The sequence below is a fragment of the Planococcus citri genome, chromosome 2 (assembly GCF_950023065.1).
Source record: "Planococcus citri chromosome 2, ihPlaCitr1.1, whole genome shotgun sequence".
In the NCBI taxonomy this organism is placed as follows: domain Eukaryota; kingdom Metazoa; phylum Arthropoda; class Insecta; order Hemiptera; family Pseudococcidae; genus Planococcus; species Planococcus citri.
In genome coordinates, this window is record NC_088678.1 from 62,550,413 (window position 1) to 62,574,628 (window position 24,216).

General features: G+C 34.6%; 2 protein-coding genes and 3 long non-coding RNA genes across 6 annotated transcripts; 4 read left to right on the forward strand and 1 right to left on the reverse strand.

Annotated features, from left to right (window-relative positions):
- Positions 1 to 358: 358 nt before the first annotated feature.
- LOC135836968 (basic salivary proline-rich protein 2-like) lies at positions 359 to 2,773 on the reverse strand. 2 transcript variants are annotated; one of them, XM_065352062.1, is made up of 6 exons: positions 2,615 to 2,773; positions 1,508 to 2,448; positions 1,248 to 1,420; positions 1,063 to 1,168; positions 867 to 977; positions 359 to 780 (listed from the first exon to the last, which is right to left on the reverse strand). In XM_065352062.1, exons 2-5 carry the CDS (start codon positions 2,425 to 2,427, stop codon positions 875 to 877), a joined length of 1,302 nt encoding a protein of 433 aa, XP_065208134.1. In that variant the 5' UTR covers positions 2,428 to 2,448; positions 2,615 to 2,773; the 3' UTR covers positions 359 to 780; positions 867 to 874. The 2 variants fall into 2 exon arrangements, with proteins under 2 accessions (XP_065208134.1, XP_065208135.1); XM_065352063.1 differs by having other exon boundaries at positions 359 to 797; positions 866 to 977.
- A 4,586-nt stretch (positions 2,774 to 7,359) lies between these two features.
- On the forward strand, positions 7,360 to 8,302 carry LOC135836963 (uncharacterized). Its single transcript, XR_010557105.1, has 3 exons — positions 7,360 to 7,546; positions 7,654 to 7,727; positions 8,015 to 8,302. It is a non-coding gene; the product is annotated as an uncharacterized LOC135836963 (long non-coding RNA).
- Positions 8,303 to 10,739: 2,437 nt separating this feature from the next.
- Positions 10,740 to 13,726, forward strand: LOC135836965 (uncharacterized). Its single transcript, XR_010557107.1, has 2 exons — positions 10,740 to 12,314; positions 12,385 to 13,726. It is a non-coding gene; the product is annotated as an uncharacterized LOC135836965 (long non-coding RNA).
- A 47-nt stretch (positions 13,727 to 13,773) lies between these two features.
- LOC135836964 (uncharacterized) lies at positions 13,774 to 15,342 on the forward strand. The gene is made up of 2 exons (XR_010557106.1): positions 13,774 to 13,999; positions 14,090 to 15,342. It is a non-coding gene; the product is annotated as an uncharacterized LOC135836964 (long non-coding RNA).
- A 4,548-nt stretch (positions 15,343 to 19,890) lies between these two features.
- Positions 19,891 to 21,309, forward strand: LOC135836966 (uncharacterized). Its single transcript, XM_065352060.1, has 2 exons — positions 19,891 to 20,187; positions 20,279 to 21,309. Exons 1-2 carry the CDS (start codon positions 20,065 to 20,067, stop codon positions 21,209 to 21,211), a joined length of 1,056 nt encoding a protein of 351 aa, XP_065208132.1. The 5' UTR covers positions 19,891 to 20,064; the 3' UTR covers positions 21,212 to 21,309.
- Positions 21,310 to 24,216: the final 2,907 nt, after the last annotated feature.

The following is a 24,216-nucleotide window of genomic DNA, read 5'->3' on the forward strand; positions in this document are numbered from 1 at the left end:
CTCTAGTAGGTATATAAGATAAAACAATCATCAGCCTTAAAATCAGTAACAATAACCACCTAACTTAAATATCCACAGATTAAAACTGTGAGAACAGTTGCAATGACGACGTTCATTTCTCAGGCCGATGGGCATAAGTGGAATTTTGGCTAAATTTCATGGTGCAAAACCGCCCCACAGGCTCCCAATCAAACTGTAGCAGGCTAGCGATTATTGCAATGAATTCTTCGACCCGAAAAACCAACGTTTTTTTTATATAATGGTCTATCGTAATAGGGTACTTCAAAATGCAAATTGCAGATTACCACTTTACATGAGAACATGACCAAGAGTTGTTTCATCAAGTATGCACATTCAATTCAATTGTTAAAATATTTTATAATAAAATTTAAAAATTCACTATGTACAATCATTTATGCAAAATATGAATTTAAAGATCAATACAAAAAGACGCTCGCACATCAACTACCTATCTACATAATTATAGTGAAAACACATGAATCCACTCAAGCAAATCAATAGGTATACCCACATAATACGAGTAGGTACTACACAAATGAACACATTCACGTCATTACTCCTCACAAATGCATACATTTTTACAAAACATTTTGTTCTCAAATTAATCTACAAAATATAAAATACACTAGGGGAAAATATCCTCGGGACAATGAACTGTAGAATGTCTTATCCAGTAAACAACACAATCTTCCTTTCTTCATCACCAAAATTTGCCAATAGACACGTTCAGGATAACCAAATAAAATACAGTTGGACAATCTAATGAGCAAAATTTCCATAAATAAAATCTAAGGAGATCCGAATTTAAGAAATAAGCATGAACAATCGTTATTTTCCCCACTCACTTCGCTTTTCAAGCCCATTCGAAGAAGTTGCACCGGTCTGGGTCATTCCGCTGTCTAGGACAGCAATAAAATTCGCGACCTTTGTTCGGAGTGTCTTTTTTCACCACAAATCTATATAGGGGAAACATTATTGTCTAGTAAACTCCTCATAATAAGAAGTTATTTCTCAAAAAAAAAAAAGAAGTTGCGATCTTACTTTTTAGCCGGAGCACCACACCCACATACAGGGCTGTCGCCATTATTGGCTGGTCCTTGAGGAGGACTATCTGCATTGGATCTACCATAATTTGACTTCCCATAATCTATAACATAGCTGCACTGTAGAACAATCCTAGTTTGGGTTCATTTTGATATGTTCAAGAGATGAGTTTGTGTATGTACTTTTGTTTTTGGGTTTATAATTACGGTTTGAGCCACCACTAAATCTACCACCGCCTCCACCAGCAGCTTGATCTCCCCATGAGAAGAAATTACACCTTTCTGGATCATCTCGTCGTCTTGGACAAACATACATTGTACGACCTTTGTTTGGTGTGTCTTTTCTCACAACAGTTCTAGGTATTTATGAAAAAAATAGGTAATCAGAAGGTATAGGTAATTCAATTCGAAAAACAAACAAATCATATTTCAATGGATCTTACTTCTTAGCTATTTCACCACAATCACATCGGATTTCCCCATTTGCTGGTGGTGGTGCAGGATAGTTATTTTGAGGAGGTGGTGGATAATTGTTCTGAGGATGTGGTGGATAGTTGTTTTGAGGGGGTGGCGGATAATGATTTTGAGGGGGTGGTGGATAGTTGTTTTGATAAGGCGGAGGCTGGTTGTTCTGGGCATAGTAGTTATTTTGCGGTGGATAATTGTTCGGAGGTGGTGGCTGATCATTGTTTTGGGGCGGGTAACCATTCTGAGGAGGGGGAGGATTATTGTCTTGAGGTGGATAGTCGTTCGGAGGAGGTGGAGGATAGTTATTGCCCTGAGGTGGATAGCCATTCTGAGGAGGAGGGGGAGGATTATTGTCTTGAGGTGGATACTCGTTCGGAGGAGGTGGAGGATAATTATTGCCCTGAGGTGGATAGCCATTTTGAGGAGGGGGAGGATTGTCTTGAGGCTGATAGTCGTTCGGAGGAGGTGGAGGATAATTATTGCCCTGAGGTGGATAGCCATTTTGAGGAGGGGGAGGATTATTGTCTTGAGGCGGATAGTCGTTCGGAGGAGGTGGAGGATAATTATTGCCCTGAGGTGGATAGCCATTTTGAGGTGGTGGAGGATAGTTCGGTTGGACCTGGTAATCATTCGGATACTGTGGAGGATAATTGTTTTGAGGTGGATAACCGTATTGCGGTGGTGGATTATACTGGAATGGAGGTTGATGATTGTTTTGCGGAGGGTGATTCATTTGATCGGCATTGTTTGGGTCTTCATCTGGATACGCATTACGTTCATCTTCGGGTGTGTTTTCGTCATTATTCTGTTCGTCATCTTCTTGGGTTTCATCATCTTGGGCGATTATCACTTTCAATGCAATAAGAACCACAAATAGGCGAAGAATGCCTTTCATATTGGGTCTACGAAAGGACAGCTGCTGTCAACAAGAAGAACAAAGAAAAAAATGGTAAGAATCTTGAGGGCTTGTAATTTGAGCTATTTCAATCAAAAATACGACAGATAATCAGAGAAAAATATGCCCAAACGTAAGTATTACGAGTATGTTTGCATACTAAATGTTAGAAATCATTCTTACATACCTGAAAGGTGTTCAATAAAACAAGCAGTTAAAAATTTCAATTGGCCATAAAATTACCTATTCGAAAAATTGAAGTAAAATATGATTTTGTTTCAACCTCATGGTTGCCATTCGGGCTCATGAGATTAAAATCGATTAAGTACGAAAAATTAGGTATGTACTTTTGTAATACTGATAATTCAATATTAAAGATAGGGAAATTTCAGGAAATGTACAGTGATCAACAGCTTATCTAGATGAGTAAAACGAGCAGATTAAATGAGTTAATTATAAAAGATAGATATCAAGTACCTACATATTAAGTAGTCAAGTTCGGTTATTCAAGTTCTATGAGTTATATGTACTTACTCTAGTTGGATGAACTAACCTTTGAACTTTGAAGCATAGTCGTACAAAACAAATGAATGGCTGCTGATATTTAATAAGGACAGCCGATTTGAAATTGCATTTTAAAAAACATGGAATCGAAGCTCTCTGGTGAAATGGTCAATTTGGGTGCCTACCTCACCTACTGAGTAAAAAGTGATGAAATCAACTTTTTTTGATCAAATTTGAAAACTCCAGCGAATTTCTGGATTTTCTGTTCCTAATTCCTAAAAACTCAAATGATCGTTCCTATCTTAAATTTCATAGTTTTAGGTCTAGAATTTGGTTGGATATAACTGTTTATTTGTTTTTATTTCCATTTTTTTCATTTTCTCATTCTTCCATTTGTTTTTTTTTCATCTTCATTGTTTTTGTGTTCAATTGAGTTTTCTTTTTTTTGGTTCTTCCTTCATTTTTTAAATCTTTTTCACTCTTTTCTTTTTCTTCAATTTTTTCACTTTCATTTTTTTGCATTGTTTTTTTTTTGTTCATTTTTTCATTATTATTCAGTTTTTACTCTTTTTTCAGTTAATTAGGCATTAATTGTAGTATTTATCTATTGATCATATTTTTATTTTTTTCCGCTCATTATTTTTATCCTTTTCTGTTTTTCATCAATTTTTTTCTTGAAGTTGGTTCATTTTTATTTTTATGATTTTATTTGCATCTTTCTTTTTTTTATTCAATTGTGTATTTTTCTTCATTTTACTTATCTTCACTCATTGTATCAATTATTCATTTTATTTTAAAGGTAGGTAATTGTTGTATTGGTAATTAAAATTTTCATTAATTCCCTCTATTATAGTTTTTTTATTTCTTTATTCTTTTTCTTTACAATTATTTCATTCTTTCATTTTTTCTCATGTTTAAATTTTTTCTGATTCTTTGTTTTATTTCATTTCAGTTCCTACCAGTAATTGTTTTGAATTCTATTTTCATTTTTTTCCCAAAGTATTTTTTTTATACTTATTATAGATCAAAATTGAGGGAAAATGAAAGAATAAGAAAATTGAAAAACAAATTAATGAAAAACAAAAAATAAAAAACAACAATGAAAAAAAAAATATGAAAATGGCATTAAGTATAAACAGAAATTATATAAAATGAAAAAATAGAAAAAATACAGTAAGTATTTCAATTCAAATGACAATAAAAAAATTGAAAAATATGAACTAAACAAGTAGAAAAATTTTAATTTAAACATGAAAATGAATAAGATTATATCAATTTGAACTGAAAAAAAAAACAAGACTGAAAATGTAAAACAAATTAAATAGGTAGGTGTGTAATGAGGACATTACTAGAAAAAGAAAAAAAAAGGAGAAAAAACAATAAATAAACTAGAATGAATGAATTAAAATGAATATAAACAGGAATGAAATAAAATTATAAAATAAAAATGAACAAATCTAGAGAAAAAAATTTAAAAATTACAAAATTTCAGGTACAAAAAGAATTTTATTGATACTGATATGGTGCAATATGCCTTCATCGCTAAGGTGGTTATTCTAATAATGCATCCTTACATCATTCTATTTATAGCCCACAATGTAAAGATGCATGGTAATGTGGGAAATTATTTAGGGTGTGTTAGAGGATGTACTTGAAGGTACCATGCTATGTGCCAAAGACCAGAAGTACATATATACAATCACTTGATTCCAGCTATTCACGGTGGCAGGAGTCTCGTCAATGATGGAAGTTAGGTGTAATTCTATTTATTGATATGTGACAGGGATTTATGATTTATCTCAAGTCACATTGTTTTTTTGTAGCGGCCCAATACTTGCTTGGTGCTGAAGTGATTTAAATCTCTCATTAAGTTGAATTTACCCAAAGGGATAATTTAATGGTTTGGTTACCTTTTTGGGGCAATTTGGGATGTAATGTACCAGTACCTAGGCATCTACAAATTGGTGCGCATGTTTATGGGTCCCAGTCCTCAATTCCTCATCAAAGTAACACAGCCACCAACAGCCACTAATTATTGGGGTGGGCTAAGGAAAGAAAAGAGATGGTGAGATGGTCAGCAGTGTTAGGTAAGTAGGTACTAGAGCTGAAAACGGATACGCTACCAGCTAACCAGTATCTGGTTAAAATACCGGCTAAACCCGCTAGTGGTGGTATCGGGTTGAATCGGGTATAGATAGTAGTGTATAGTGAGCACAACCCGAATGTTTTCTCACTTGGTCTGCACACGCGACCCCAAAATTTGATAATGCGTAAGTGGGAGGAGTTACGCTTCAACACCTGTCGTTCGTATGTGTGATTGACATTTGACATGATTGATGACAATGATGATGTCATGCCAGTACACTAGCTACGCATTCAATGTGCTACTAGTTATATTGTGCACCGGTGCGACGTTTTTTCAACTTGCTACCTGCTACTAGCGAGAAGCGAGAATTTACGATACGGGTACAGTAGACTAGTTACCCAATGTCAGCAAGTTCCATTTTCAGCTCTTGTAGGTACTTACATGGTGGTGTCTCCACTGAATTAATTATAGCCTAATCTAGTTAAATGATGAAGTTATTTTATCATAGGTAAGTAGAAGACAATGATCTGATACTCAAGAATGTTTTAACCTCATTTTGCATATTTGATTATAGTGAGAATATATGTAGAGTTGAATAAGATATCAAGGTCTGTTAATTGCCGCAATCTGCAGATATTTGTACCTTCTTTGGTACCTATCTTATTTATTAAAATGAATCGGATTTGTTATGTACTATATGTATAATGGTATATTATGTATACTTATATGTACTAGAGCTGAAAACAGTACTCGCTAACAGCGGGTAACTACTGTACCCGTAGGTACTGTAAATTCTCGCTACTCGCCAGTAGGTGGTATTGAGTTGAAAAAATGTCACACCAGTTCACATTGTAACTGGTAGCATGTTGTATGCGTAGCAGGTGTACTGGCATTATGTCATCATTGCCAACAATCACTGTCAGATGTCAATCACACATACAAACGACCAGTATTGAAGTGTAACTCCTCCCACTTATGTCTTATCAAATTTTGGGGTGCGTGCGCAGACTAAGTGCAAAAATGATCGGGTTGTGCTTGCTATACGCTACGCTACTATCTGTACCCAAATCAACTTGATACATCCACTAGCGGGTTTAGGTGGTATTTTCACCAGATACTGATAAGCGGGTAGTGTAACTGTTTTCAGCTCTGATACGTAGGATGAATGTTGTTGAAACTTTAATAAAATAAACCTTGCACATAGAAACTGTTATACATGTTCATTTGCTATGCATTATGTGTAGGTTAGAATTGGTTGGATTAATCTAGACTAATGCCTATCCAAGCTAGGTAGGTATTCAATAAATCTCCCTTCTAAAGGAATATTTATTGATCAAAACACTAAGGAGATCATTCATCACCTTTTTACTTATACCTAGTAATCCAGAAAAATATGAATTGAACTAAACAACAATTTTTTTTAGAAAAACAATTATACTGAGAGAATGAGGGAATTGAGAGGAAAAAAAATTTAAATTTAAAGAAATAAAATGAATAAAAAATATGAATAATTGAACTACTTAAACAAAAAAATTGAATTAAATTAAAAAACAATAAGTTTAATAGGCTAATAAAGAATGAGAAAATTAGGAAAAAATGAAAAAAAAATGAAAGAAAACTCAAAAAATGAACGCGAATAAAAGAAAGTTGTAAAAATGAATGAAGATAAAAAAATAAAAGTAACAAAAATTGAAAAAAATTCAAAATTTCAATGTAAAAAAATGAAGAGGAAAAAAAGAAAAAATGAAACATGAAACAAAGTTAAATTTCGGGGGAAAATAATTAAGGAATGAATGAATCAAACTGAAAAAAATTAATGGTTAATGAGAATGAAAAATAAACAAAAGACTGCGGAAATTGGAAGACAATGAATGAAAATGAAAGAAAAAACAAAAAGTAGACTAGAATGAATTAAATAAAATGAAAAAAATAACAAACAAACAATGAAACAAATAGACTAAATAAGTAGGTACTGGTGAGTAAATAAATACGTAGTCGTAGTCGCAATCAAACTAGATTCTAGAACCAAAGAATGCGATTTTGAAATAATTAATCTGTGAACATGAATGGAATATTGAAGAATCGTAATTTGAGCAGAACAAAATCGTACTCCCATCAAATGAGCAAATCCAGAACAATACAAATCAGAGAATTCTCAGCGAGTGAGCTTTTTGAAAATATTTAGGTAGGTAGGTAGGTAGGTAGGTAGGTACATAGGTAGTTAATACTGATCAATTCTAACAGAATTTCAAGTACCTACCATACCTAATATTACAATTTCAAATCTGTGAAAAACACATTTCTCAACATCAGATAACTCTCATTTTTATCTACCTACCTAACTAGATATCATACTCGTAAACCAAACGATAAGTTTATTTTACTCTCATATGTGCTCTAAAGACTTGTTCACATCACATTGCAGAGAAAATCATGATTACGCGATTGATCATCCTTTGCATTATTTTATCCTTCGGTTTGAACGATGCTAGACCAGAAACGTATTCCTGGACAGAAAGAATCTATCCAGTAAGTCGAACAAAATAGTGATTTAAAAATCTCTAATATATAAAATAAAACTATCATCCGCCTTAAAATCAGTAATAACAATAACTACCTAACTTGATTATTCACAGATTAAGACCGTAGGAACATTTTCACTCCCAAGTAAAACGTGGTATCCCACAATATGGTTACCACCCGAAGACCCGTAAGTTTTTTTTTTTCAAATGATACACACTAAGCTTTAGCAACGTAATTATTTAAGAACGAATCCGAAAAAGGGCGAGTGGGTGAATTATATCATACGTAGGTACCTAATATATGTAGATTTTTCCTATCTTTTCGTTCAAGCAATACATATTTTCGGTTTCAATTTGGAAACTCTTCGAAAAAGTACCCGAACTTCAAAAGTTTTTCTTTACCTATCTCTTGAAAACATATTCATATTGATTATACCTATGTACGTATTTCTCATCACCATGATTTTTCCACCAGGCCCGTACCTGAACGATCAAGAATAGGAAGAATATTCTCAGACATGAAAAACAAAATAAGGAATTTCCTTGTTGCTAGCCGGCCTAAGTGACGACTCGATCAACAAAAGTATCTGTCAATCTTACACTTATCTTATGCTACATAATTTATAAGGACCTGAAAATGTTTTGTTGTTGGAAATCAAAAGAGGAAAAAAACTTGGTAAGTAACTAAGTACTCAATGGTAATTTTAAAAATATGAATGTATCTATATGTTGTTCTTCTTTTATTAAAATGTTCTTCTCGTAATTATTTCAATAAGCTGCATTCAACATGAAAAACACGCAAAATTTTGCTCTTTTTTTTGAACTGAACATGAAAATTACTTAAGACAATTGAGGTTCACAAAATGTTCAACAATTACTGACTTATTAGGCATACATAAACTATCAAAAACGCACTATGATTGCAGGTGGACGAAAATCATTCTAAAAAAACATACCTAATTTACCTATAAATACAGCGAAAAATAGAACGAACCAAAGTGTTAAGATCGCAAAAAATAGGCCAAGGGTTGCGATTGGGAACGAAAAACCAAATTGAAGTAGTTGAAAAACCACTGAAAATTACGATACCTATCAGTAAAGTTTTGTAAACCATTGGAATGATGCTAACAAAAATCATTGGAAAAATACTGAAAAAATAATAAATCGAAATTATTGTGTTAATCTGACCAAAAAAATGTGAAATAAAAAATTTGTAAAAAATTGCCAAACTGACACAAAAAAAAGTTTATAACAAATTGCAAAATTACGAAATCAAGAATAAAAACAAGTCGTGAATTATCGTTGAAACAGTATCTGAATTTCATGAAATAAAAGTAAAATTCTGAAATACAAAATAGGTATGTAACTATGTATTATCAAAATGGCTAGTTTTCGTTTTTGATAAAAATTGTCAAAAAAGTCTTGTTTTTTGCCAAAATTATTAGTACAAAGAAACTTTTTTTTTTGTGAAATTCTCCAGAAAATGTTGCTTTTTTTGTTTCAAAAACATCTGGGTAAGGGTAGTCGTTTTTTTTGCCAAAATCGCAAAAAACGTGCTTCATCATAAAAATTGTAAAAAAGATTCATTTTTTGTCAGAATTACCAAAAAAAAACATTTTCTACCAAAAGTCCTGGTTTTTTATTCAAAGTTGCCAAAAAGTGTTATTTTTTACCAAAACTGCAAAATAAGCCTTATTTTGGGTTCAAACTCTCCAAAAATCTTGCCTTTTCGCCGCAAAAAATCTGCTTTTCTAGTCAAAATTTCTCAAAAAAATATTTATGTTTCTTGTTAGTTCCACTTTATTCGTAGAAATTGCCAGAAAAAGCCTGTTTTAAAAAAATCAGAATTGACAAAAAATTTCTGTTTTTTCATCAAAATATAAAAAAAAAACACTTTCTGGTTAAAATTGCAAAAAAATCCACTTTTTTGTAAAAATTTGTAGAATTTAAAATTAAAATTGCCAAATGATTAGTTTTTTTTTGAAATAAAAAAAAAACATGGTTTTTTGATATCATTACTTGCCTAAAGTCTTGGCCTACTTTTTGCTTGCAAAAATTGCAAAACATCCTATTTTTTCATTAAAATTACAGGGAACTTGAGGTGGCCACATTCAGTCACTTTACTTTCTTGTAGAAGATTAATAAGTTGACTGAAATTCTTCCTGGTGCCGCATCATCCCTAGGGGGGGGGTATTGTGATTACGATGCAGGGGCCGCCATTTCCCTCCTGACACATGCTGGGAAGCTGCGCCCAATAGCCTTACCAATGGAGTCTGTCCATCTTGAGGGGGAGCGTCCACGCCCTCTGGTTCCCTCTACCTTGCCTTGGATGAACAGGGACTCCGTCACATCAGCCCTTGTGACATGCCCAAAGTATTTGAGGATACTGCTGAGAACTACTGCCAACAGCCTTTTCTGGATACCAATTTCCCCCAGGATGGAAACATTGGTCCTTTTTCTCCATCCATAGGATCTGGAGCATTCTTCTCCAACACCACATCTCAAGCACATCAATTTTTCTTCTGTCTCCCTCGCATACTGTCCGGGTTTCTGAAGCATAGAGAAACGCTGAGGAAACCAGAGTATATACAAGCCTTATCTTTAGGGTCTTGCTCACTGCTGCATTTAACCAAATCTTCTTTAGGCGAGACATGGCGCTTCTTGTGATTTGCACTCTGCGTCTTATCTCAGCTTCATTGCCTCCTTTGTTATCCACAATGGATCCCAGGTATACAAATTGGTTCACCACTTCGATTCCCTCAATTTCCTGGATCTCAGGTGAGTTGTTCTCAGGCCGACTCACAATCATAATCTTATCTTCATCTTTACCTTATTTATCAGCAGGCCATATTTTGCACTAACCTCTTCCAGGCATTTCAGAAAACCAGTCATATTTTCGACACTTGAGGCGATGAGGGCTGTGTCATCAGCTTAACGGAGGTTTGACATTTGTACACCTCTGATTGACACTCCTCCCAGCCATTCTCCTGAGCAGGCCCGGACCCACCCACTGAGTTACCAAGAAAATCTTGGTGGGCCTCGGTGTATTTGGGCAGATGAGGTAAAAACTGGTCTTTAAAAAATGAGAGAAAAAAATGTGGCTGATTAATTGAGAAGCCCAAAATGAGGACCGCTAAAATGGGATATCTCGGTGGGCCTCTAAATTTCCCGTGTTCTTGGGTCCAGCCCTGCACCTGAGCCATCATCATTGGTGCTTTCTGATACAAGCAGCTGCAGAGTCTCACAAATTATATATTCTCGGGAAAGATTAAACAGGAGTGGGGACAGAATGCAGCCCTGTCATACTCCTCTCATTCTAGGTGGAATTTCTCCAACATTGTTTCTCTGTTAATTCAAACATTTGCCATGCTCCCCTCGTACAGTTGTTTTATCTGCAGTCACACCAGAAGTATTGGGGCTCCCATCTCGATTAAAATTCTCCACAGTTTTTGCCATTGTACGCAGTCAAACGCTTTCTTGTAATCTACAAAACACAGAACAGTATGCACATTGTATTTGTGTGCTTTCTTCACACCAGAAGTATTGGGACTCCCATCTCGAGTAGAATTCTCCACAATTTTTGCCATTGTACGCAGTCAAACGCTTTCTTGTAATCTACAAAACACAGCACAATATGTACATTGTATTTGCGTGCTTTCTCAATCAGCAATCTGAGGTTCAGGATCTGCTCCCTAGTTCCTCTTCCTCTCACAAATCCTGCTTGTTCTGGAGGGATTTGACTGTGCATGAGTGAGTATAACCTGTCGTACATGATCTTTAATAGTACATATACCTACTTTCTGACTAAAATTATGTACCAAAAATTGAGCCCAGATTTCATTTAACTTGTAAAAAAAATGAAAATAATTGGTACTACCAAACATGAAACGAGGTTAAATTGCTGCCAGGTACAAGTAATTTCAGCAGGTTTTTATTGAGATAAAATTTTTCATATACTTCTTTGGCTTTTTTTTACGATTTTTGTTGTCAATTTTCTAATTATTTTTTCAACTAATTTTCTATAAAATTTTAAAACAATTTTCTAATGACCTATTCCTAATTGTCTGATAATTTCTTTTGTTAATTTTCCAAGTAAGTATGTAGTGATTTTCACCCACACATACTTATATATCAATTTCCCTCACCAAACCAAATTTCTATGATTTTTCCCAGTGATTCTTTTCTTCATTTTTTTCCTAGTGATTTTACATTTTTTATTCTCTCTTGATTTTACCCGAGCTACCCAATATGATTCTTTTCTAATCAGTTCATTATAAGTATTTTCAGTAGTTTTCTAGATATTTCTCCCTGATCTACATAAGTAAACTGTCAAGCAAAAAATATTATTTCATACACAATTAAAAAAAGGTTTTTCAGATAAATTTAAATTCCATTTTTCCCCTCAATCTAAAGACCACACAATTCTTGAGCAACTGTATGTAGGTAGTAATCTGACACAACTAACAGCATTGTTATCTACTGTATCATAGGTAGCTAATTTCAACGTCGTACCAATCAAAATTTTTCTTCATCAGATAACAACCATTTCAAATTCAAACAGACTATCGTGCCTCAAACGCTAAGAGTATTTCATTTTACTTTTCATCCTGAGCGAATGGTATATTCATTAAATGCATCGTTTTAGAAAATATAATATGTGAATCATGTATATTACGCAATTCGTCATTATCTCCACTATTTTATTGCTCGATATCAGCAACGCTTTTAGGTTCCCGTTTCGGTTCCCGTTTCGGTTCCCGTTTCGTTTTAAACCGGTAAGTCAAACAGTAGTGATTAGAAATTTAAAAGTGTAATAATTCTAAGAAAATATTTTAATTCCAACAGCCACCAATGCCACCATACAGACGAGGACAAATACCAGCAGGAGGAATACCAACAGCACCACTGCCATTCTTTTTCTTTGATTTTCCCACCCCACCGCCAAAGAAACCAAGATTTACATTACCTATAGATAAGTACCGCCTTGAGCAATACGTGAAGAGAAAATTGGCTGAACGTTCAAAAAAACATGAAACATACAGGAGGCCAAATTTTGTAGAGTAAGATATTGATAAGATGATTATATAAAGATCGTTGAAATTGAAAATTTTGAAAAAAGTTGAAAGGATATCAAAATCGTGTTAATTGAGATTAGGAGTGGTATGCAAAAAATAGGGATAAGAATTGAAAAATACATTTCAAAAATTATGGAATCTGCAGAAAGTATGAAGCAAATTTTGAAAAATCCTTCTTTGGGAAAAATTTTTATTTACCCTTTACCTCTCTGATGAAAGGAATAATAGAATCTACGATACAAATAGAATTAATGCACATGCTGCTCAATTCTATTCCAAATTGGTACCTACTTATAAAGACAAAAAACATTTGAATCCATTAGAAAATATCTCAAGAATAGGGCCTTTGGAGCCTGAAATTTTATCTAGGGAAGTGGAGTGGACTATAAAAAAAAAAACTTGAAAAATAACAAATCTCCTGGTTCTGATAAAATTATACAAACGAATGCTACAAAATAGGAGGGGAAATTTTTGCAAAAGTGCTGACCAATTTTTTTCTTTACAAAATCTTGAAAGAACAAAATACCTGAAGATTGGAAAACATATTTCAGACATCGTTTTAATTTTCAAAAAAAGGGGGAAAAGAACAAGATTAATAATATCTCTTCAAGTTCAAACATTTCTGAAATTTTTCTAAAATTCTATAGAAAGTAGAATTAGACCTTTTTTGTTCCAACCAAGAGAACAGGCTGGTTTTCGTTCAGTGTTTTCCACAATAGATCATCTTCATGACTCCATGTCTTGAACCACCCAAAGTGATAAAATCTAAAAATGGTGGTGGAGGTGGAGGGGAAGGGGGTAATGTGGGTACATTAAGGGATAACAGATGGACACAAAACGTCAATTTTTGGTTCATGGATACAGGAACAAGAAGACAAGGAAAACAGAAGGCTATAGCTGATGGGATGGCTTTAGGAAATTACCAACTTATCACCACTACACTACCAAAGAATTGCCCAATGGTGCAGCCGGATGGAGATTCTTGCTCTATACATAAATATGCTAGGGCCATGTTGTAATGTAATGTATTATTCTAATGTAACATTGTAACTACCTATTTAACACTTGTAAATAATAAAACTTTTGATTGATTGATTGGCTGATCTACCATACCGTATCGTTGTAATTTCAAAGTCATGCCAATCACATTTTTCTTCATCAGATAACAACTACCTACCTATTTTCAACTGTCTATCGTGCCTTGAACGATATAAGATTATTTTATTTTACTTTTCATCCCGAGCGAATGGTACCTAGGTATATTTATTTAAATGCATCGTTTTAGAAATAGAATCATGGTTAGTAATACGCAATTCGTCATTATCTGCACTATTTTATTCCTCGATATCAGCAACGCTTTTATATTCCCGTTTCATTTTCAACCGGTAAGTGAAACAGCAGTGATTATAGAAATTTAAAATGTGTAAAATGATACAACCATAATTTATACTAAGAGAATATTTAAATTTCAACAGCCACCATACAGACGAGGAAGAATACCGCCAGGAGGACTAAAACAGAATCTACTGCCATTCTTTTGGCCTATTTGGCCCGAACCGAGACGAAATAAAGCCCCTAGATTTACATTACCTATAGATAAGTACCGATTGGAGGAAAAATTACGAAGGGAAGTGCGAAGGGAAGTGCTTAAAAATTCCGAAAAAGTATGAAACACATGATGAAATACAGGCAACATTTTCTAAAGTATTATACAACTAAGAAGCGTCAAAAATGTTGAAAAAAATTGAAAAATATCGCAATCGTGTTGATCGGTAATGGTATGCAAAAATACTTACAATTAATATAAGTTACCATTACCGTTAATTTACCAACGAAATAGATACTGGTATATTACTGAAAATTAAAGTATTACCTACAAATAAGTAATTTATAAATATATTTTTCCAAAAAAAATTGAATTTTCTCGAAATGTTCAGAACTTTTCAAATCGAGAATCCAAAAAAAACGCCACCTCATGTTGATATGCAGTTATTCTTGTAATCATTTTTTCGAGAATTTTTGAGCAAGGACGCGATGGAGAAAATATCATTCTAGATTAGTAGTACCTAAGTAGGCATATTTGTAAATAATTTGGAAACATCTCTGACACATCAAACAACATTGTTTCATCTCCATATCAGCATAATTATTTTAATCGCTAAACCAAACTCAAAACATTTATCTTCATCAGTGATCAGATAGGTTACCCAAAAGTTTCATGCTCTCGTAAAATTAAGTTTATTTTCGTTTTCGTTTTGAGCACTGTAAGTGTAAGTAGACGTAAGTACGAATCGTTTTAAAACCATGGTTACACGATTATTCATCAACATCATCTACCTCTTTAGTATTTTATCCCTCGATTTGAGCGACGCCAGGTTGGGGATTCGTTATATTCCGGTAAGTCAATCAGTATACTGATCAGAAATTCATTCGTAATTGCAAAATTATACGTACGAGCATCGGTCTCTTAAAATAAGTTATATTTTGTAAATTTGAACAGCCATGAGCCAGAGGAAAACCACCGTCAGGAACGGCAGATCCCCTCTTATTGCCATTCATGTTATTGCCTACATTCAGAAAACCAGAGGTGAAGGTGAAGCAAAATGAATGCGCATGTTTGTGTAAATTACCTCACGAAAATTAGATTAATTCTAAATATAAGAACATTATTATGTAGCAAGTTGTTGTTTTCCTGTTATTCAATATACCTCAAACGACTGAAAAATTATATAATTACGTCTAGTTCAATGAGATGTAGGTACTCGAAATCAAAAACACTATGTTTGCTCCAATTGTTAGGCTGAATAGTGAATTGGTATGATGGACAATGGACATGCTTTAACAAAAAAATAATTAATAAATAAATACGCTCAACTGCCACTAAAAATCTTCAAAAAAAAAAGAATTGCGTTGAAAATCGTTCTTAAAGAAAAATACGAGTAACTTAAATACTGAAGAATCTTTACAAATGAAAAATGATAAAAATCAAGGGTAACATTTCGTGAAATATTGAAAATATGACACAAAAAATCGTTGAAAATTCCAAAAAAAAAAAAAAAGACCAAAATGATGTGGACCTTGAAAAAATATATTTGTCAAAAATTAACCAAAATAAGCAGAAAAATCATGCTTATGTTTTCAAAACATTTGTTCAATTCACAAAGAATGACTGAGTTTACGTAGAAACTGCGGAAAACTATACATAGTTGAAAATTGTGATACCTAAATAAGAAATATTTTCACCTATCTAAATTAAGTAAAGTAGAGTGGGGTAATTGCAAAAATGGTGTAATTGCAAAATTGTGACCTCATGCAAAGAAATATCAATTTTCTGGTTGTTCCAACTAGGGGGTGTCGAAGTAACAACCTTCACCGACATATTCGCCTGGTCACAACTCTCGGGGTTCAACTTGCTCTGTAGCAAACACTTTTATCAAAGCATGTTGAAACCACTCATAAGTAAAATGAGAGATGTTCTTTTAAAAAATACATGTGAAATAGAAAAAACTGCCGATTTATTTGGAATTTTCACGATTTAGGGTCATGAAGGATTGAAGTTTAAAGTAAGATATCACAATTTGGAAATTCTCGGGGTAATTGCAAGAAATGATTTTTTTTGCATTCACGCCAAATATTTTTTTGCCCTAAACTGCTTGAAAATTTCCAAAAAAAAAAAAACTAGACAAGTGCAGCTGTAACAGTGTGCGTAGCTTCTTTTGTTACAAAAGTACAACCAAATTTCAAAAAAAAAAAAAAAACACAATTTTGGATTTCAAAAGCACAACCGGAATTTGAAAAAAAAGCACAACGCAAATTTGGAAAAAAGCACAAGCGATTTTGAAAAAAAGCACAAGCGAATTTGAAAAAAAGCACAACGCGATCTAGAAAAAAAAGCACAACGCGAATTTTTAAAAAAAGCACAACGCGAATTTGAAAAAAAACATCATGAATTTGAAAAAAAGCACAACATGAATTTGAAAAAAAGCACATCGCGAATTTAAAAAAAACAACGCAATTTTGAAAACAAGCACAATGCGATTTTGAAAAAAAAGAACGCGAATTTGAAAAAAAGCACAACGTAATTTTGAAATAAAAAGCACAACGTGATTCCGAATAAGTACCTACACTATGCTGTTCTAAAAGCTCCAGAGTTGAAAATTTATAAAGAAAAGTAGTGGTAAAACTTGTAAATTGTGGAAAATTGTAGAAAAATCTTTAAATTTTTTGAAAAAAGTCATGATTTTTATTTTTTTGAGAGAATATTCTCCAAGCATTTTGAGAATATTCGCAAATATTCTCAGATTATGCACATTGAGAATATTCTCAGGCCAACACTAGTACTGAGAGAACCTCTTGGGAGCACAGCAAAATCACAAATGACTGGTGGGTTTTGATTCCGAAAGGGTAACCACCTGCTTTCGGTGTCTAGGTACTGAATGTGTGTAAATGAAACACCTGCAGGTGTTCTAAAAGCCTTTCTCAAAATTGAACAATAGAGAAATGTTTGAAATTGAACAATGGGAAAGATAACACTGTAGATAAGTTAAGAATATTTTAGGACACCTGTGGTGTTACATTTTAAAACAGATGTCGGGTCCGCTTTTGATAAATATAACACCACAGGGGGTCGGCTTCGCTTTTGATAAAATCTTTTCCATTATTCAATTTTGAAAAATAAATTCAAAAATTTAACAATAGAAAAGATTTTAGAACCCCTGTGGTGTTACATAAATTTCGAAATTTATCTGAGGTCGGCTTTTCTTTTGTCGGCTTTGCTTTTGATATGGCCCTTTTCCCCTTTTTATTCTTTTTTTGGTACAAATTTTCGTAATTAATTGCAATTACTCAAGAAGCTAATTGAGTAATTGCAATTATAATTACGGCGTTCCATGCTTCACGTTAGACCATATCTACCTATGTTATCTCTCCAAATATACCCAAATTCAATGATCATTCCAGATAACCCTTCAGAAATCCAGCAATTTATAACCCTACTAAAAAACACCAATCTAATAAACCAAATCTAAACCCTTCTTTCCACGGGTGTAATAATCCTGCAATTATAAACACCCAAAAAAAAAAAAATATCTACCTATGAAAATTTCAAAAAAATCCGCCCATCCATCTAAGAGAACATTCGTTCCAAAGAATTTTTCTACTTTCAGACCAAAACTAGGCCAAAATGATGTGGAACTTGAAAAAATATATTTGTCAAAAATTAACCAAAATAAGCAGGAAAATGTTTATTCAAAGGTAGGTAGAGTAGATTGAGACAGACAAATCAGTTTCTGGCTGCTTTTTCAAACGAAACTGGGTCCAAAAAATTGACCAGGATGAAAAAAAAGTTTCTCAACAATTTTAGACCAGTTACGCAATTACATATTTTAGGATTACGCCAAAACGTGTTTTTTTTTTGTTTCAATTTCACTCAATTTCAATATTTAACCAATTATTCGTAATTTTCAGGAAATTTTTCGACCATATTGAAGCATTTTTAGCTCAATTTCTGTAATGTTTCACCAATTTTCAGTTGATTTAAAATACCTAGGTATTCTTATAGGCATAAATTGTTAAATTTTCAAGATTTGGAAAGTCAACGAAAAAATGTTTATTTTATTTTTTGCATTTTTGACTAATTACCCCTCGATAAAATATCTATTATCTAACAATAGAACTTGGAAAAAAAATTAAATCCAGTATAAAATATGGTGAAGTTTTAAACACAAATAAATCACGTAGGTATAAAACACAACAAATCTATGATTTTCTGGTTTAGATATTTCAATTTTAATTCTTCATTTTCTGATCAGATTACCAAACCAAGTGCTGAAGGATTACAACTTTCAGAGTCAGAAAATTATTTTTTTTCTTGGTTTTTTCAAGCTATGTATTTGAGTGTAGATATATTCAAATTTGGTTCCAAATTTTCAAATTTAAATTAAACTAAAAAAAAATTTCAAAAAAAGTTGGTTTTAATAAAACATACATAGGTATGTTTTCAGTGTTTCCCTCATAAAAAACATTTTAGTTAGGTACTTAAATGATATCATATTAAATTAAAAATTCAATTTTGTGTTTTTCTATTGTTTTAAACGAAGGGGTAGGGGTGTATGGATGTTCGAAAATCGTATTTTTAACCATGGATTCTGGAATAATTTTTCGAAAGGAACCAGAAAAGTTCTTTTTTTCTGGATGCCCTAAAATTTCTGTAAACTATTGGCTCTGGCTTCTTCAATTATTTCAAAGTTGGACAATTTCACGAAATTAAATTTTTTACTCGTCTTGAAAAGTTAAGTACACAAGAATTTACCTTCAAAATTGACAAAAGTTCAACTTTTGAAAATTTAAAAAAAAAACTACAAAAAATGTAAGTAATCTATTCCCAAAATATCAATCAATCAATCAATTTCATTTATTTGGCTGATTGCTCGTAGCGCCTGCAGTTTTTGAGATAGGCAATTTTGTCAGAAAATCTTTTTTTCTTCCTTTCAAAAAATTATGCCAGAAAATCCATGGTCAAAAATTGGATTTTTTAAAATTCATGCTTATAGCCCTACCCCTTTAATTTCCAGATTAGACTCTCATGGCAGAAAAGCTAGGTACTTTATATTCAATCTAGCTCTAGACTAGCTCAATTCTTGCTTTCGCTTAACCCCAGCTTTATCTTCAATTGGCTCTAGTTTTGATTTTACTTTACAGTATTCATTAAACTCTTTCTCAACTTTGATTAGCCCTAGCTTTGGTTTTGCTTAGCTCCAATTTTCTATTCGTTCAACTATGTATTTCTGACTTTTACTAAGCTCCATTTTGAATTCATTTTCTTTCTGAACCGAAACCTACATGGTGAGGAGGGACATACGACGATTTTTTAAATTTAACGATTTATTACCTGTACAGAAAAAGTTTCCAAACATTCGTCAGAAATCGAAAGTCAACTTTAGCAGCTGAAAATTCGGGGAGGGCGGGGGGGGGTTAATTTGAGATTCGTGGACTCGATGGGTTCCCTGATCAAATGGTTTTTATTCTTCAAATCGACAAGTATCAGTGAGTGCCCATCAGCTCTGAACTGTTGTTAATCAGACTCGAAAACGTGATCAAATGATTTATCTACATTACAGGCCACAACAATTAATTCTTTATACGATACAGAGAGAAACATTTGAAATAATGCGTAGAATTGCACGATTACGACGTATCGAGTTATTGGAAATGGAATATTCTCCAACTTTCGCGCACGTGGTGGAAACTGAGCCCTTTTCAACATCATTACAATATAGGTAGAGGTACCTCTACCTACCTATCAGTGTTTTTCAATCCCGAAGCCACGCTGAAAAAATTTTTCTTCATCAGATAACAACCATATTGAGTTAATTATCGAGCGCAAGACGTTGAGATTATTTTATTTTCGTATTCGTACTCGAACACACACTAGTAAACGCGTTTCTTGATCATGATTATGCGATACTTCATCTTCTGCAGTATATTTTTATTCATCGATTTGAGCGACACAAGACCAGCACCGTTCAGGATACCAATACGTTTCGGGTCCGGGTTCGGGTTCGGGAGACCGATGGTAAGTTGAGCAATAATGATCAAAAATTTATTATGGTAATCATCAACCTAAACTAAGTACTATTTTTATAAATATAATTGAATTTCAACAGCCACCAGTGAATCCGCCACCAGTAGCGAGGGCACCAGTAGGAGCAGGGAAGGCACCAGCAGGAGCAGGGAAGAAGGCACCAGGAATGAAGCAGCCAGGCAAAGGAAAAATAGCCATACCTCGAACAATGCCATACATATTGCGTCAGTTTCCACCACCAATGCGCACTCCTCCAATACGTATAAATACAGGAAGAGAAGTAGGTGGAGCTGTAAGAACTCCACTACCAATGCGCACTCCTCCAATACGTATAAATACAGGAAGAGAAGTAGGTGGAGCTGTACGAAATGCACTACCAATGCGCACTCCTCCAGTACGTATAAATACAGGAAGAGAAGTAAGTGCAGCTGCAGGAACTCCACCGCCAATGCGCACTCCTCCAGTACGTACAAATACAGGAAGAGAAATCGGTGCAGGTGTAGGAGCGCTACCAACATTAGGCGCGGCAGCAAAATACAAAGCACCAGGCGCCAAAGCTTTAGGTGCTGCACTAGCAACGCCCAGGCCAATATTACGTCCGGCACCAAAATACAAAGCACCAGACCCCAAAGCTTTAGGTGCTGCACTAGCAACGCCCACGCCAATATTACGTCCGGCACCAAAATACGAAGCACCAGACCCCAAAGCTGTAGGTGCTGCACTAGCAACGCCCACGCCAATATTACGTCCGGCACCAAAATACAAAGCACCAGACCCCAAAGCTTTAGGTGCTGCACTAGCAACGCCCACGCCAATATTACGTCCGGCACCAAAATACGAAGCACCAGACCCCAAAGCTGTAGGTGCTGCACTAGCAACGCCCACGCCAATATTACGTCCGGCACCAAAATGCAAAGCACCAGGCCCCACACTACCACCTATGCGATCACACGAACACCCCCTATGGGATATACTTATACGCAAATTTGGGGGCGGAGATGATTCGAGTGAGTAATTTTAAATGTAAGAATAAGTATCATTAAGTATATGTATGTATGTAAATATGCGATGTTTTCCTATTCAGTATTCAATATAATTTGTACTTGAAACGACTGATGAAGTGATCATTTTGATGAGTGTTCAAAATCAAAGCCATACTCAAATCTTATACTTGGTCGTTCAAATGTCAAATGAGACACGTTTTCGTTTCAGGTCATTCGATTTTGCTCAACGTTGTTTTAAAGATTCCATATAATTTGAGAAAAGAACTAGGTAAGAGGGAAATCGTCATCGCTGACCTACCCCACTCGGTCCAACCCCCTTAGAATAGATAAAATGGTGTTTCTTTTTTTCAACAGTTGAAATTTGTCGTCGTAATGTTGCTTGGAACTTCTCTTATTGGAGTAAATCTACTTGAGATGTCTCAAGTTTCAAAAACATGGCCTCTCAAGGTCGTCTGTCGGACTGTGTGGTCTTTTAAGGTTACATTAGCCCGTCTTGCTGGCATCTTGGGGTCACTGACCTACCTGCCTAGCCTATTATGGTTGAATAACCTTTCGAGGTCCCTGACCCGGCTGTCTGACTTCTTAAGGTCGTCCGTCTAGCCTCTTCTGGTTGTCTGTCTGTCATCTCAAGGTCATTGACCCGTCTGTCTGGCCTCTCAAGGTCGTCTTTCAGCCAGTCTAGCCTCTCAAAGTAACTGACCGCCGTCTGGCTGGCCCCTTAAGGTCACTGACCTATCTGTCTAGCCTCTCATGATTGTCGTTCTGTCTGTCTGTCTGTCTGTCTGTCTGTCAGCTTTCCTTCCTGGAAATGACCCTAGGAAGTACTGGCAACATATAGATTTGATTAGGGGGAAACAAAGGGAAAAACTGAACAAATTAAGAATAAATCAGGAGGATGTTTTGGTTGAGGGAAATGAAATTAAGGTTTCTAATGAGTTTAATAAATTTTTCATTGACTCTGTTGATAACATCTCAAATGAATTCCAAAACCTTGAAACAAATAGGGTGTTCCCAACCAAGAAAATATTAAATAGCATGGGGTTCCCTCCAGCAACTTGTGATGAAATTCGTGCAGAGGTCTCAAGTCTTCCAAACAAACCATCTACAGGATATGATAACATTCCCTCTAAACTGTTTAAAGAAAATTCTGTTATTTTGGCACCAGTTATTACTGATATCTTCAATAAATCAATAGATCAAGGTAAATTCCCAAATTCTCTGAAAAAGGCCATTATTGTCCCAGTTCATAAAAATAAGAGTAAGATACTGATGGAAAATTACAGGCCAATCTCCCTCCTCCCAGTTCTGTCAAAAATTTTTGAGAAAGTTGTAAAAAATCGAATTTTAAATTTCTTGCATTCAAAAAATTTCTTTTCAAAACAGCAATATGGATTTTTAAATGGGAAGAGTACCTGTGATGCCCTGTTTGATCACATAACTGAGGTAGTTGAGGGTTTAGATGCGGGTGATAGTGTTGCAGCGGCATACCTTGATCTCAGTAAGGCATTTGATACAGTTGATTTTGGGATTCTATTGCGGAAGCTCTGGGACTGTGGAATAAGGGGTGTGCAGCATGATTGGTTCAGATCCTACCTGAAGGGAAGAACCCAGGCTGTTAAAGTTGGGAATAAAATTGGGAATTTCTTACCTGTGGTACATGGGGTACCACAGGGTAGCATACTGGGCCCAGTCCTCTTTTTAATATACGTTAATGACATTTTTGAACTGAAATTGAATGGGACATTATATGGATTTGCTGATGACACTACTTTAGTAATCAGGGCAAAAAATCAAGAAGAACTTATTGAGGTGATTAATGAAGATTTGAAATTATTGGGAGGGTGGTTCTGGCAACATAAATTAAAACCAAATTCATCCAAATCAAAATTGTTAAGTTTTGGCTATAGGGTTTCCCCTAACCTGGAGTTTAGGTGCTATTTGCATGAAAAACCAGAGTGTAGGGCTCTGTGTAGCTGCATGCCCCTGTCCCAAGTTGAGTCAACTCGGTACCTTGGTATAATGATAGATTCTAAATTAATCTGGAAAGAGCAGAGTTTATACCTGCAAACTAAACTTCGAAAACTAAACTACTTGATCCGTTTCCTGGCACAACATTTTGGCACTCAACACATGGTAAAAATTTATTATGCCCTTTATCAATCTGTGCTTCAGTATGGCTTGCTAATCTGGGGGGGAGCGGCGGACTATCATTTGGAACCTATTCATATTCTACAAAAATGGGCAGTTAGGAGTATTGTAGGTAAAAGGAGGGGTGAGAGCACAAAAGATGATTTTCGAAAATTAGAAATCCTGCCTATTCAAGAGCTCTATCAAGTCCACGCTATTGATTATGTGCAGAGGAACAGGTCCAAATTTAAAATTTATGTCAAGGAGAAAGGAAGGAAAATTGATAACTCTATTGCTCCCATACCTAGGTACCGACGAGACAGATCCAGTGCTCAGGCTCCTGGGTGTTTACCAAGGCTGTTCAATGCAGTAATGAGTAGAGGCTTGGGCTCTCGGCTGGCACTTATCCGGTGGCTGTTGGAGGGTGAAAACTCATTACAGACTGCTGGGTAGTGTTCATTGTATGTCTGTTTTTTCCCCCTTGTATTTCTCTCTTTGACAAGAATATGTAGGGTCATGTTATTCTTCTGCAAATGCAATTGTTAGTTTATTCCAGGTTGATGTATTCTTTACCCTTGTCAAATTCTCCCCATATTTATCATTATTTATCATCATTCTGTTTTGTTTTGTTTTATTTATTTATCCATTTATTATTCAACTTTATTTTTTATTTATTTATTTATTTATTTATTTATTTATTGGTTATTTCACTGTGTATGTCTTTAAAAAAGGTGTAAAACTGTAAGGTGTAGGTACTTTTGATGTTTACTCTTGCAGGAGGCCCCCCTCGCTCGCGCAATTGCGCATTGGGGGGGATATCTTATAAATTGTATAATGTATACTGATACAAATAAATAAATTCGTTCGTTCGTTCGTTCGTTCCTTCCTT